This window comes from Ictidomys tridecemlineatus, chromosome X (assembly GCF_052094955.1).
Source record: "Ictidomys tridecemlineatus isolate mIctTri1 chromosome X, mIctTri1.hap1, whole genome shotgun sequence".
NCBI classification, from domain to species: domain Eukaryota; kingdom Metazoa; phylum Chordata; class Mammalia; order Rodentia; family Sciuridae; genus Ictidomys; species Ictidomys tridecemlineatus.
The window spans coordinates 116,019,394-116,034,005 of NC_135493.1; the positions used below are offsets into that span (position 1 = coordinate 116,019,394).

Below are 14,612 nucleotides of genomic sequence, written 5' to 3' on the forward strand. Positions count from 1 at the left end.
GGTCCTAGTACTTTTATTTCAGAAATGTTCAATAAATTTTTTTCTTTCTATTTCTATTGTGATAGACTTCATTTAGGCCCCACATTTCTCATTTGGGTTAATTCAACCTGTGGCTGTGCATTGTTTCCTGGATTAGTACTTTATGCAATAGTTTGAACCTAGTTTAGAATTCTGGAAGAATTCAGTTTCAGGATTTGTTTGTTTATTTTGGTTTGTGGTACAGGAAATTGAACCCAGAGGCACTCTACCACTGAGCTAATCCTCAGTCCTATTTATTTATTTATTTATTTATTTTGGTGCTGGAGATTGAACCCAGTGCCTCTTTACCACTGAGCTACATTCCCAACACTTTTTATTTTTTATTTTGAGACAGGGTCTCACTAAATTGCTGAGGCTGACCTCATACTTGTGATTCCCCTGCCTCAGACTCCCAACTCACTGGAATTACAGAATGCACCTGTGTGCCCGGCTCATCTTTTTATTGTTTATTTTTAAATAGGATCTCAATTAATTGCTGAGGGTATTGCTAAATTGCCCAGGCTGGCCTTGAACTCACAATCCTCCTGCCTCAGCCTACCAAGTAGCTGGGATTACAGGTGTGTGATACTATGTCAGACAGTTTCAGAATATTAAGGTTCATTTCAACCATTTTATTTCAGATGTATGTAATTTTTACATGTCTAGGCTAGAAATAATCAAATATGCCCCTGATTGAGTTATGTAGTATTTATAGGAACAACCTCATTTTTTCCTCTAACTTCTTAGAAGTAGAAATGTTAGAACTACCCCCACTTCTCCACAGTTGTCCCAGTTCCTGACCTTCTCAACATACCTCTGCTGGGTAGCATTTGCTGTCTACCGTGTGCTCAGAGCCCCAGGCATCAATTGCCCCCCAGTGAAAATGGAACTGCTTCAGTCTGTAGATGTGTTCTAGGGGTCCTCCTTCAATCACTGAAATAGAACATACAACAATTCAGGGGATAGTTATTTACACTGTGGGGAAAAGGCTGAACCTGCAGGTGGACCATCTTTGTGAACTGTCTGAAATGGAGTACACCATATTATATACAAGTATTTATAACTTGATTTCCATGCAGTCAATACATGTATAAGGGCAAGATCAAATGGCATTAAGATTTAACCAGCAAAGCTACATGCAACTGTTAAGGCCAATTTTTGACTTATTTCTATATACTATAGTTTCTGTGATGCACAATAAAATGTAAGTTTCTCTTAGCATATTTATTCAATCCAATCTGATAAAACAAATACAGTGACAAAAGATACTCTCTTTTTATGCAGTAACAATTTGCTTTTTAACTTTTGGAGATATTAATATTTCTTTTCCTTTCACAGAAATGAAATAGGAAATTTACAAGTCAAAAAAGATTGCCTAGGGGGCTGGCCAGGGCTATGGCTCAGTGGTGGAGTGCTTGCCTAGCATGTGTGAGGCACTGGGTTCAATCCTCAGCACCCCATAAAAATCAATAAAGGTATTGTGTCCATCTACAACTAAAAAAATATTTTAAAAAGTGATTGCCCAGGAGATGTTGGCCATAGAGTACACAGTTTCAGTGAAATAGGAGGAACAAGTTCTCAAGATCTATTTCACAGTGTGGTTACCACAGTTAATAATAATGTATTGTGTATTTCAAAATTTCTAAAAGTAAATTTTAAAATGTTCTCATTACAAAAAAAAAAAAAAAAGAGTAAGTGGAGCTGGGGGTAGAGCACTTGCCCAGTACATGTGAAGTACAGGGTTCAATCCTCAGTACCACATTAAAAAAATAAATAAATAAAATAAAGGTATTATGTCCATCTACAACTAAAAAAAAAAAAAAGGAGTAAGTATGTGAAGTGATGGATATGTTAATTAGCTTGATATAACATCACACAATGTATACATATATCAAAACATCACATGTGGCCTATAGTGGTACATGCCTATAATCCTAGGTACATGGGAGGCTGATGTAGGAGGATCACAAGTTGGAGATCAGCCTGGGCAAGTTAGCTATACCCTATCTTAAAATAACAAAAGGCTGGGAATGTAGCTCAGTGGTAGAGAGCTTGCTTAGCATGTCATGTGCAAGGCTCTGGGTTCAATCCCCAGCAACACCCACACACACACACACACACACACACACAAATAGCATCACACTGTACCTCATAAATACACATAACTATTGTCAATTAAAAAACACAAAAATTATCATTCATCTTCCTTTGAAGAGAGTGAACAATGTGAACCATTTATACACTTTACTGCAGCCTTTATGGGGTTGAATAATTAATATGCCAAACAAGACTACTTTTCTGGAACTGGTAAAATCAATACAGTATAGAGAAAATAAATATTCAGAAAAAGTAAGCTGTTAAAGTCACCTTAGACTTTGAGTCATGCTGATTTTTCCCCCTTGAATTTTCTAATGCATATTAGTTCCTCATTTCCTCTCTCTGACCAGACCCTGGCAATATCTGTACAGTCAAACCAATATAGCATCATTAAAATCATCCATCCTATTCATCTTAATGATCCTCAGTTGAATTTTATGTACACAAATGATTAAGTACAGAAATCCCAAGGCCTAAATAACACTGAAATGAAATGGTCTGCTATGTACCTTACTGACTTTGAAAAATTCTTACATAATTTCCTCTAAAAATCAGTTTTGTAAGAGGCGAATGAAGACACCAATGACGACTTCTTTTTAGGGGGCAGGAGAGATGCAGAGAATAATACCACATGATTCACTAGGTAATAGAAGAATAGTACTAAAATTAAATGAAGTCAAAATAAAATATCTTTCAAAAAAAATCTTACTTTTCTACACGAACTCCAAATAGAATGATTTTGGCAAATACTGAATCCAATCTGTTGAACAAAATTGAAGTTCTGGTCTCAGGTTAAGGGCCAGCTCTCCTCTCCTGTCCCTAGAACAATCCTGACAACATCTTCTAGATCCTTACTGTGTGTCTCCTCCAAAGATGATAAACAGGGCAAAGAGAAGATGTCACCAACAGGTGGCTGAGGGACAGAATTGGTCTTCTGGTGAGTTTTGATTCACCTACATAGTGTTGGTGGTGCACAAGCTACTAAACAAATTTTAAAATTAGTTGCCAACATTTAATGCTGGCCAATCTAGGTTTCCAACTTCATTTATGAGAATTAAATGCCATGGCCATGGTGGGAACATGATCCCTCAGGGCTACAGGGTTGGCAGAGAAAATGGATACCCCCTTAAGTAGGCCACCAGTTGTTCACCATGGTCACCTCTGCCATTTCCCTCATTCCCAGTCTCACTCATTCTCATTCCCTCCCTGGACTGTAGGTACAACTGCATTTGTGATCCCTGGGAGATAAAAGGTTAGTTAGTGGTTCAGCATCTGACTTTGGCACTTGCTACCTGGAAAAGTTAAGTCCCTACCATGTGCTGGGTATCATACCTATATAAATTCTACTAGGGGAGAGATGAGACAGTGTAGTATTCTTCTGTGGAATGTGGTTAAGAGCACACACTTTGTAGGAAAAAAACCTGTTTCAGTGAATTGGCTATGTGTCATTTGCCACATGTGCCAGCAGCTTCTAACTCAATGCCCAGTGATCCCCATTCCCTGGTATTCACAACCTTATATAATCTCCTTCCCTGGATGTGACCTGGACCTCAGACTTGCTTCCTACAGGCAAAAGTAAGAGGATGTCTCTTTTGAGGATGAGCTTTCAAAAAAGACTGGCTTCTTTTCTGCTTGCCCTCTCTGACCTTCCCCCATTTGCTTGCTTGTCCTATGGAGAAGCCTGTAAAGTAAGGAAATGAGGGTGGCCTTCAGCCATCAGCCACCCAGGAATGGAGGTTCTGAAAGAAACAGAACCAAGCTAACAGGCACCTGAGTAAGTTTGCAAGAGGATCCTTTGCCGGAGAAGCCTTGAGATAAGATCCTAACCAAAACTGATAATTGGTCACAGCCCTATGAGAAACTCAGAGCCAGAACACCCAGATAAATTGCGCCCAGATTCCCACTCTATGAGCATGGTCTACAAAATTCACCATGAATCAGCTCTTGCCTGCCTCTGGCCCTGCTCTCTGTCACCTCCTTCTTACACATTAAATCACAGTAACACCTAAGACAAGGATCACATCACCTCTCACTTCTACCTCCATGTAGATCACCCAGATGTCATCTCTATCAAGAACCTTTCTCCCCAGACTCATGTGTACACCTCCGCCATAGCACTTAGCACTTTGCAATGGCATCATCTCTCCTACGGTCTGTCTCCTCATCACACTTATAAGCTCCTTAAAGGCAGGGTCCATCACCTCTTCCTCTTTCTATTCTGAGTACAGTGTCTGGCACTTAGTAGATTCACAATAAAACCAGGAACTAAAGAAATAGACTGTCAAGTGGCTGTCACTGGTAACTGAGATATCACTGGTAACCTCAATAAATGGGAAGGGAAAGGGTGGGGTTGGGTATAGCAGATGAGTGGAAGAGGGAAAGTATTATCACCTGGAGTAGGACAGAGAAGAAAGAAGATAGTAAATCAGAGAGGAAAACAAGACAGGTGGGGTGGTGCACACCTGTAATACCAGCAACCTGGGAGGCTGAGGCAGAAGGATTGCAAGTTAGAGGCCAGTCTAGGCAATTTATCGAGAGGCCCTGTCTCAAAATTAAAAAGAAAAGGCTGGGCATGTGGTAGAGCACCTCTGGGTTCAATCCCCAGTACCAAAAAAAAAAAAAAAAAAAAAAAAAAAAAAAAAGAAAAAAAGAAAGAAAGAAAGAAAAAGAAGAGAACAGTCAAACAACGTAGCAAATGTGTATTTGACATTGGTATTTTGTTATTTCTGTGCTCTAAGATGAGAAACAATTAAACTTATAAAGAATTTTAGGTAACAAAAATAAAACATCTGGGGTCTGGGGTTGTGGCTCAGTGGTAGAGTGCTCGCTTAGGACCTGAGTCCGATCCTCAGCACTGCATAAAAATGTAAACAAAAAAAAAATAAATAAAAAGGTATTGTGTCCAACTACAACTAAAAAATTGATATTTTTTAAAAATAATAAAATAAAATATATAACATGGAGCATGTTATGTAAAATTATAATGCATCAATAAAAAGTATGGGGAAAAAAATAACATGGAGTCTGGCTCCCAGCAAGCAATCTCTATAATATTCACTCCCTTCTTTTGCATTTCAATGTGCAAGTCAAGGAGCTAGCAGACATGATCAAGAGAAAGGGAACACACAGAACCCATACAAATAAAAGCAAAAGGCTGGGCATTTACCCTTGGAATCCCAACAGCTCCGGAGGCTGAGGCAGGAGGCTTGCAGGTTCAAAGTCAGCCTCAGAAATTAGTGATGCTATAAGCAATCTAGTGAGACTCTGTCTCAAAATAAAAAAATAAAATAAAAAGGATTGTGGATGTGACTCAGTGGTTAAATGCCCTTGAGTTCAATCCCTGGTACTAAAAAAAAAAAAAAAAAAAAGACAAACAACAACAAAAATGAGTAAGTGCAGGAAGTGGGCATGAAAACTCTTTAGGGGTGATGAAAACATTCTAAAATTGGATTGTAATGATGTTTGCTCAACTCTGTAAATTTACCAAAAAAATTATATTTTTAAGTAAATATAGAACCAAAAATGAGGCAGGAGAACTTAAAATTTTTATGAAAGCATTCTTACTAGGTTCACTGCCTGCCTATGATCCCCTATAAAAGCATGGAGTGAAGCAGGTTGAAACAGGAAACACCCTTAGGAGGAGAACAAAGGGACTCTCCTCTCCTCTCCTTCTATTTAATGCCTTTTGACTGTCAATAAAAGGAATTTCAGGAAAAGTGATAATTTACAGGGTCAACCATGTTAGCCTAGGGATAGTTTATTGCCCTTCCCTATAATATTTTCTTATTTCTCACATGCACTTATTAAAATCAGTAATTGTGTCCTATTCTGGGGAACCAGATAACAAAACAATAACCAGAAGAGAGTGACATGAGACATGCACATACCTTATTAGAAATCTGTTAATATCTCTAAGAGAGATTGTGTTGTTTCCACTTTCATTCCAGATTTTAGTTATTCGAGTCTTCTTTCTTTCTCTCTCTCTCCTGTTTTTTCTTTGATCCACCTAACTAAAGGTTTGTCAACTCTGTAGATCTTTCCAAAGAACCAACTTTCAATTTAATCGATTTCTGCTCTATTCTTAATTATTATTTCCTTCTTCATTGCTTTGGATTTAGTTTGCTCTTCTCTTTATAGTTTCTTAAGATGGAAAGCTAGGTTACTGATTTGAGAAATTTCTTCTTCTCTGTTACATGCATTTTCATCTATAAATTTCCCTCGAAGCACTGCTTTAGCCGCATTCCATAAGGTTTGTTATAAAGCTTTTGTTACAAACCTTTCCTGACTCCTTTTCCTTCACTTTATTCCAGATTTATAAAGCACGCAGTAGTAGCACATTTCTTAGGGTTGGTTTGTTGGTTTTTGTTGGTTTTTTGAAACTCATAGACATTGATATTTGTTAGATTCTTCCTTTTCTAGAATTGTTCCTTCCTTCTCTTCATTTCTAGGATGTCTTTGCTTTCTTTTTTAATTTTTATATTTTTCTTGTTCTCCCCACCCCTGACTATTGATTGTTTTGCAACTGCATGGAGAAATAGTAGTGAAGAAAAAGCAGGAAATAAGAGGCAGTCACTGAAAGGAAAAAAGAGATGGAGAAAGGCACTTACTGTTGTCCTATAGAAAATAATTATTAAAGCATAATAAAATGGGGCTATCAGTTTTAGTTCATTCAGGCCAAACAAGTAAAAAATTATCAAACTCTCTACAATTTTTCTTATACATTTTGTAAAAAAAAAAATTTTTAATGAAATTGATTTCATGTAGGGAAGGTAGGATCAAGAGAAGACTAAGGTTTTAAAAAGACTATTATGATGAAAACATTTGTTATCCATTAGAAATTTTTCATGCAAATGGATGGATAAGAATCCTTAAATCAATTGGGTGCAGTATACCTATAATTCCAGCTACTCAGAAGGCTGAGACAAGAGGATCCCAAATTCAAGACCAGCCTGAGAAACTTAGTGAGATCCTGTCTCAAAATAAAATAAAAAGTGCTGTAGTTCAGTGCTAGAGTGCTTGCCTTGCATGCATGAAGCCCACACACACAGAAAATAATCTTAAATCTATTATTCAAAAGAAAAAGAGACTGAAAAATAAAACAAACAGCTGTTTACCTAGAAAGCTCTCAAGAAACCCATTAAACAACTTCCTAAGATTTCTAACTCGGTGTAGCAATGGTATATTGGCAATACAAGGTCCCTAAACTATCAAGGGCTTTAAAAGCTGAACAACACCTAGGATCCTCAGAAGAAAAGAAAGAAGATTATCACGGACCTAGACAGGTCTGAGACTTAAAGGAACTACTATGCATACAGAATGAATGTATGAGAGTTGGTGCTCCATAGTTGGGTCTATCCATTTGTTTTAGTCAGCAATTTTGCTGCTGTTACTAAAAGACCTGAGCAGCACAATTGTAGAGGAGGAAAAGTTTATTTGAGGGCCCACAGTTTTTAGTCCATAGAAGGCTGGCTCCATTCCTCAGGGCTCGAAGAGAGGCAAAACGTCATGGCTGAAGAGTGTGGTAGAGGAAGCAGCTCACATGATGATCAGTATGCAGAGAGAGAGAGAGACTCCACTCACCAGATACAAATATACAGAGCCACGCCCCCAATGACCCACCTCCTACAGCCACACCACACCCTGCCCACCTTCAGTTACCACTCAGTTAATCCCATCAGGGGATTAATTCACTGATTGGGATAAGGCTCTCACAACCCAATCATTTCTCCTCTGAACCTTCTTGCATTGCCTCACACATGGCTTTTGGTGGATACCTCACATCCAAACTACAACACAATTAGTTTAGGTCTGGCAGGGGTAATGTTAAGAGTTCCAAGGGAAACAAGTCAAGCTTCCCAGAGTACAGAATAGTCATCTGGAACATGGAAATTTAGCTTGCTGCTTTGAGGATTTCTGGAATTCTTATACACAGGATAATATTATAGGTTTCTAGTTAAGATGGGGGCACAATCCAGTGTTTTGGAAAAATTAAGAAAGAAGCCCATGAGTCTAGGGGAAAAATGAGCAATTCTTCTTAGTTTGAGATATGGAAGTAAGGTACTCAGAGTTTTGGTACCATGTAATACCATGGAGAAAAAGCAGAAAATGGGGATGTGGAGACACCTAAGCCTTTAAGGACAGACTAGGGATGTAGCTCAGAGGTAGAATTCTTGTCTAGCATGCACAAGGCCCTGGGTTTGATCACTAGCACCACAATCTGACAATTTAAATATTATTAATAATATTACTATTTCGTGTAATAGTTCATGTAAAGTCAGCAAGCAGAAAAAAAAAGTACATATTCAATATGCACAAACCAAATAAACTTCTGGTAGAGTTTCATTTTCACATCCTCTTTTCTATAGCAATTATATATATATTTAGTAATAAAAATGTTACTTATACTAATCAAAGAAAATTTGAATAAAAACTAGAAGGAAGTTTTTTATACATTTAAAAAATAATATCAATGAGTTCCTTTGCTAACAAAGAAGTCAACACTGTCACAGAAACAGTGTGATGTGTCTGATGTTGATATCACACTCTTGTTTTATCTGTAAATAGAACCACCAGAACTTGTTCTTACCTGATTTGTCTGTAGAATCTTCAAATTCTACAAGGAAAGAGTACCCATTATTCCAGATGTGGAGGCAGGTAGCCGGGTCATAAGAGATGGTGAGAGGTTTTAAGCCAGGATCATAAACACTGTCCTTCCACCGGATATTGATGGGTGACTGACGATCACCCCCAGGAAGCAGGTCCACACTCTCCCAGAGTGGATGCACTAGGAGAGAGCAGGGTGGGACCATTAGCAAGAGTAGGAGGCAGTCCCACTTGGGGAGAATCGACACAGGCCAATGGCAACTGGAAGTCTTTGGAATTAGCGACTCAGAGCCTCAACTGCCTAAAGCAGAGGATAAAGGCAGACCAGAGAGCACCTTGCATGGGTTCATGTCTGCCATCTTGAAAAGCCAACATGTCCCAGTCTGCCTACTAATGTCCCCTGAACTCAGTGCTGTCAAGTCCTGTCACAACAGCAAAATGATTAGTGCCAGCTGCAAATGGGGTTTTCACAAGTGAATTTCTTTGTTTCATGGCTAATGTCCCAAGCCCCCAACTGGCTTTAAACACAAAGTCAAGTCAATTTAATTTCCAGTGATAGACTTCATTTTGAGCCAAGGGAATGGGGGAAGAATTTTGGAAAGCAAACTTTCATCGAGTGCAGCGTCTTCAGCTGGGTGGCTAGGGTAAACTGCTGACATGCGCAGTGGGCACGCTGAGCTCACCCCTGTGCCAGCCATCAGGCAGCCGTCCTGCAAGGCCAGGGCGAATATCAACATTGCCCAGGTCTCTCAAGTTCCCGGCCTGTCACTCAAATGTGGACATCATCTATTATGGTGTGTACACATGGTTTGTCCCCCACAGCCACTGACAATGTGACCGATGCTGACTCTTTCCCACAGAATCAAGCCCCAGGGCTTTGCAGCAATAAATATCAGTGGACTTCCTGCTGACAGAGACCTATTGAGACACCCACATGTGATGAATGGAACCCTCATCTAGTGGTTTGGGATGGTCCAGTTCCCAGCCTTGTAGAAGCATCGTGGATGGGTAGAACCAAAACCAACTGGAAATGTGAATGGACAGAAGTCATTGCCAATGGCCCCTGCATCTTGCCCCACCACTAAGAATGAGTAAGGATTGGAGTGGTGGGGTAAGATTCGGGTAAGGATTACTCGAATTTGAATAAGGATTCTTTAATATTTTGAGAAACAGGTAGATCTAATCATGAGATCCCAAGAGCTATTTGGGTAAACCAGTTTGCCTGGTAGGGAGCTTTCTAGGTAAACAGCTGTTTGTTTTATTTTCTGTGTGTGTGGCATATGGATCAAACTCAGGGCTTCATACATGCAAGGCAAGCACTCTAGCACTGAACTACAGCAGTTTTTATTTTATTTTGAGACAGGATCTCACTAAGTTTCTCAGGCTGGTCTTGAATTTGGGATCTTCCTGTCTCAGCCATTTGCATGAAGGGGAAAGAATTGACTTTGAGAACCTGCAAGAATTCTTTAATATTTTGAGAAACAGGTAGATCTAATCATGAGATCCCAGGAGCTATTTGGGTAAACCAGTTTGCCTGGTAGAGAGATGATGGGTGTGAGGTAAGAGTGGACAACCGGGCATTGACTCTGGTTTTTCTCTATCAGTAAAATAACCATTTAGGGGCTGGGGCTGTAACTCAGTGGTAGAGCACTTGCCTAGCATGTGTGAGGCACTGGGTTTGATCCTTAGTACTGCATATAAATAAATAAATATCCATTGACAACGTAAAAAATTTTTTTTTAAAAAATATCATTTTTAAAAAGTTGTAAAATATGACTATTTAGTGCCTCCTCTGTGCCTAGTACCAGGTTTAGCCCTGGAAGCTACAGAAAAAGTGCAGGACATGGGCCCCATAGGCTCGGGGTTGACACAGGCCCTTTGAGCAGATAAAGCAAACACACATTACATGAGGGATTCTGGATGCTAAATGGTGTGAGTGAATGCAGTGTGAGTTTTAAAAAGCAAAGAATAGAGTGGCTGGAGAAAGTGTCATCCCAAGGAGAAGATATGCAGTGGAAGATCTCCTAAGTGGTAAGGAGAATAAAGGTATCTAAGCACAAGCAAAAAGAGCTCAGTCTGTGCAGGTGGCAGTTGTAATAATTGTGGCACAGTCAAGGGTGGTGGCTTGATAAGAAAAGCAGCATGGCAGACAAGACCTTGGGAAGGAGGAGGAGGAGGAATGGGATAAGTGAGAGAAGCTTGAATAGGAGCACCCTTGGACACAAGTTACAGGTTGATGTACAGTTGTTAGCATGAATGCAACACGGCAAAGCTGATGGTTTAGGGAAACTGCTGAGTGTCAGAACACAGGATCCAGGGGTTGAGGGAGGAGAGAGATACCCCCAAGAGGCTTCATATGAAGTCTGGGGTTTAGGGGCCTCAACTTGGGTAGTGGTTATGGGCAAGGCAAGGAAGAAATGACCTGAAAGATTCTTCAAGAAGAAATAATATGGTGATCAGTGGGGTAAGAGGAAATAAAGCAAGGAGAATCAAACTGCCTTAGTGTGTTTAAGCTGCTATACAAAAATACCTTAGCCTGGGTGACTGATTGAAACGGTGGATTGAACCTGGGGTGCTTTCCCACTGAGTACATCCTTAACCCTTTTTATTTTTTATTTTGAGATAGGGTCTTGCTAAGTTGCTGAAGCTGGCCTTCAACTTGTGATCCTTCTGATTCAATCTTCCAAATCACTGGAATTATAGTCATGGGCTACCATGCCATCTCAGCTATGAGATTTTTTTTTTTTTTGGTACTGAGAATTGAATCTAGGGGTGCTTAATCACTGAGTCACATCCCCAGACCTTTTTTATATTTTATTTAGAGACAGGGTCTCAGAGAGTTGCTTAATACCTCGCTGTTGCTAAGGCTGGCTTTGAACTTGTGATCCTCCCACATCCCTCGGCCTTCTAAACTGCTGGGATTATAGGCATGCACCACTGTGCCTGGCTATGAGGTTCTTAATGACAGTGTTATTTTGCTCACTTAAGCCATGGTTGATACAATCACTATCTTTGTTTATTTCATTTTTTTCTACATAAGAAAAACTTGAAAATAAAGCCTGTGTTAGAATACAAAACAGCTTCCTATTTTGAGGGAAAATATGAGCAACTACCAGGAAATTATTTCAATCTGCTTTTTGTTTAAGTGGAGGAAGAGAAAGGGGAGGGAAGAACAAAAATGTGAGTTTATCTTTAGAAAAACAAACCCTTGGCAATGCTGGCTTCAATAAGGGGACAGTGACTAAGTCCCTCCACTTCCAATGGGGGATGGTCTAGGGTAATAAAAAGAAGAGGTGGTCACAGGAAGGAAATTCCACTGGGAGCTGAACTTGTAAACCAAAAGTCATAAATTGATGGCATTATGTTCATAAAAGGGCAGTGAAGGAATGAACCCAGTTTTCTTGTGTTAGTTAGTTCTCTGGGGTGTGAGAGTTGATGATTTCCATTTCTTGGATGAAGTGGCCTACAATTAAGGATGACCAAGGACATCATTTTAGGGACCTGATCACTATTCCAGTTCTTCCATTGTCTTCAGAGGAGATCCTCATGAACTGGCTTTAAAGAGTTTGAATTCTCTAATTCTCATATCTGAGCATCTTAGAGGTAAAGATCTGTGGTCTGTTTGTTTCAGGAATCTTTGAAACTGAATCAGGGCTGTTAAGATTTTCCAGGATATTAAAAAGATAGGGCAGAGGGGTGAGAGGGAAGGGAAGGAGTATGAGGTTATTAATGATGGTGGAATGTGGTGGACATTATTCCAAAGTACATGTATAAAGACACGAATTGGTGTGATTATACTTTGTATACAACCAGAGATATGAAAAATTGTGCCCTATATGTGTAATAAGAGTTGTAATGCATTCTGCTGTCATATCTAAATAAAAATATTAATAAAAAATTTATTTGCATGTAAAAAAACATGCAAAGTATTATTATATGTTTTGCATGCTGAAGCATGGTCCTATGGAGATTACTCTTTTAAAAGAGAAGAAAATTTAGTCTAAAGGAATTAAATGATTAGTTCATCAGTAAAAGCCCTTTAGTGTATTCATATCAAAGACATCAAATGGACCATAGATGCATGGAGGGTTAATCAGGAAGGACTTGAGTCTGATGTCCTTAAGTGACAACAGAGGTTTGCCTGTGTAAGAACTAGAGTAATAGCAATGACCAATGTACTTTTAAAATTACATAAGCAGACAGGATTGCTTCATTTGAAAATAATAATACAGGACAAATGTGTCTCTCCTGCATAGTTAGAACAGAATAATACCAAACATTTCCAAAGTAATTCAGAAGAGATGTATTAGTGTTATTGTAGCCATTTTTTTTCCTTAAAAAAACTGAAGTTTAAAGTAAGCTCTAGAAGAAAAGATTATTGATAATGATGCTTCAGACACTTAAAATAATAGACCACGATAAAACAACTATCTCAGCTCCTGCCAAAACATTCTCACTTCTTTGTGGTCAAACTTATCTACCCTGACCACTTCAACCAACAGTTTTAAAACATAATTATGGGTTAAATAAATATTTTTTCAAACAATTAATATGAGAAATTTATCAAATTGAATATTTTTTTTTCTAATAGAACACATTGTATGATAAAAGAGCTAAACCAGAATCTTCTCCATTCTGTGTGGTATGGAGCCATTGCATGCCCATGTCCTTTGCAAAGTTATCTTGGCAGTTAATAATCATTTATTCTCCATGTGATTTAGCAGACAGCTTGTCAACTTTCATGAAAAATCCTGTTGAGAGTTTCACTAGAATTCCATTTAGTTCATAGCCAATTTTGGAGGAGAATTGCTGTCTTTATAATACTGTCTTATTTTATACAAAAATTATGTTTTATTTTCATTTATTTATGACTTCTTTAATGATCTTTAGTAATATTCAGTAATTTTATAAGGAGTAAGTTTGTTGTAGTCCATATTTTATGCATTATTTAGAAAAGCATATGATTTCTATTTCAATTTCACTTTTAACCATGTTGTATGAAAATTATTTCATTTTACATATTAATATTTTATGTAGTAACTTTAATGAACTTTTATTTCTAAAAAAAGACACAAGTTGGCGTGAATATACTTTGTATACAACAAGAAATATGAAAAATTATGCTCTATATGCGTAATGAGAATTATAATGCATTCTGCTGTCATATATAAATAAAAAATTAATAAAAAACACAAAAAGAATAATTAAATAAAACACATAAAATTTAAAAAAAATCAGCGTGAGCCAGGAATGGTGGTGCACACCTGTAATCTCAGCTGCTCTGGAAGCTGAGGTAGGAGGATCACAAGTTCAGCCTCAGCAACTCAGTGAGGCCCTAAGCAAGTTAACAAGATCTTGTCACAAAATAAAAAATAAAAAGGGCTGAAGGAGGCTGGGGTTGTGGCTCAGTGGTAGAGCACTTGCCTAGCATGTGTGAGGCACTGGGTTCAATTCTCAGCACCACATATAAACAAATAAAATAAAGGTCCATTGACAACTAAAAAATATATTTAAAAAATCAGTGTAATTTGAAGCAAATGTAGCTTCCCCCACCCAACAATAGCAGTTGGATAATCAATAATAAAATTAAAGGATATATATTTAATTAGGCAGTATAGGTTGACAATGAAAGGAGGAAGATTTCACTCCTGCCCACAACATTGCAGTTTCATCAGATTAGAAGATGATGCATTGTATCAGTTCATATGCATTTTCTCTAAAGGAAATTCTTGTTCTTCACAAGTTCTTTTAGACTAAGGTGGAAAAAAATTCAAAGTTGCCAATCCTATCCTAAATTTAATCACCCCTTTAGCTGCTCTGACTTCTCAGTACCCATTCCCTTGTTAAACCAAACCTGGAGGAGACCAAAGGATCTCTGAAGCAAAAAGGTCCAC

General features: G+C 38.4%; 1 protein-coding gene across 2 annotated transcripts in view; it reads right to left on the bottom strand.

The window, feature by feature from the left end:
* The window catches only part of Ca5b (carbonic anhydrase 5B), a 45,741-nt gene that overhangs the window by 12,860 nt on the left and 18,269 nt on the right, over nucleotides 1-14,612 (bottom strand). For both annotated transcript variants that reach the window (XM_005315997.5, XM_021722887.3), the window contains exons 3-4: nucleotides 8,702-8,899; nucleotides 833-951 (exon numbers count right to left, since the gene is read on the bottom strand). In XM_005315997.5, the coding sequence (XP_005316054.1) occupies nucleotides 833-951; nucleotides 8,702-8,899 (317 nt within the window). The remainder of the gene's footprint in view (nucleotides 1-832; nucleotides 952-8,701; nucleotides 8,900-14,612) is intronic.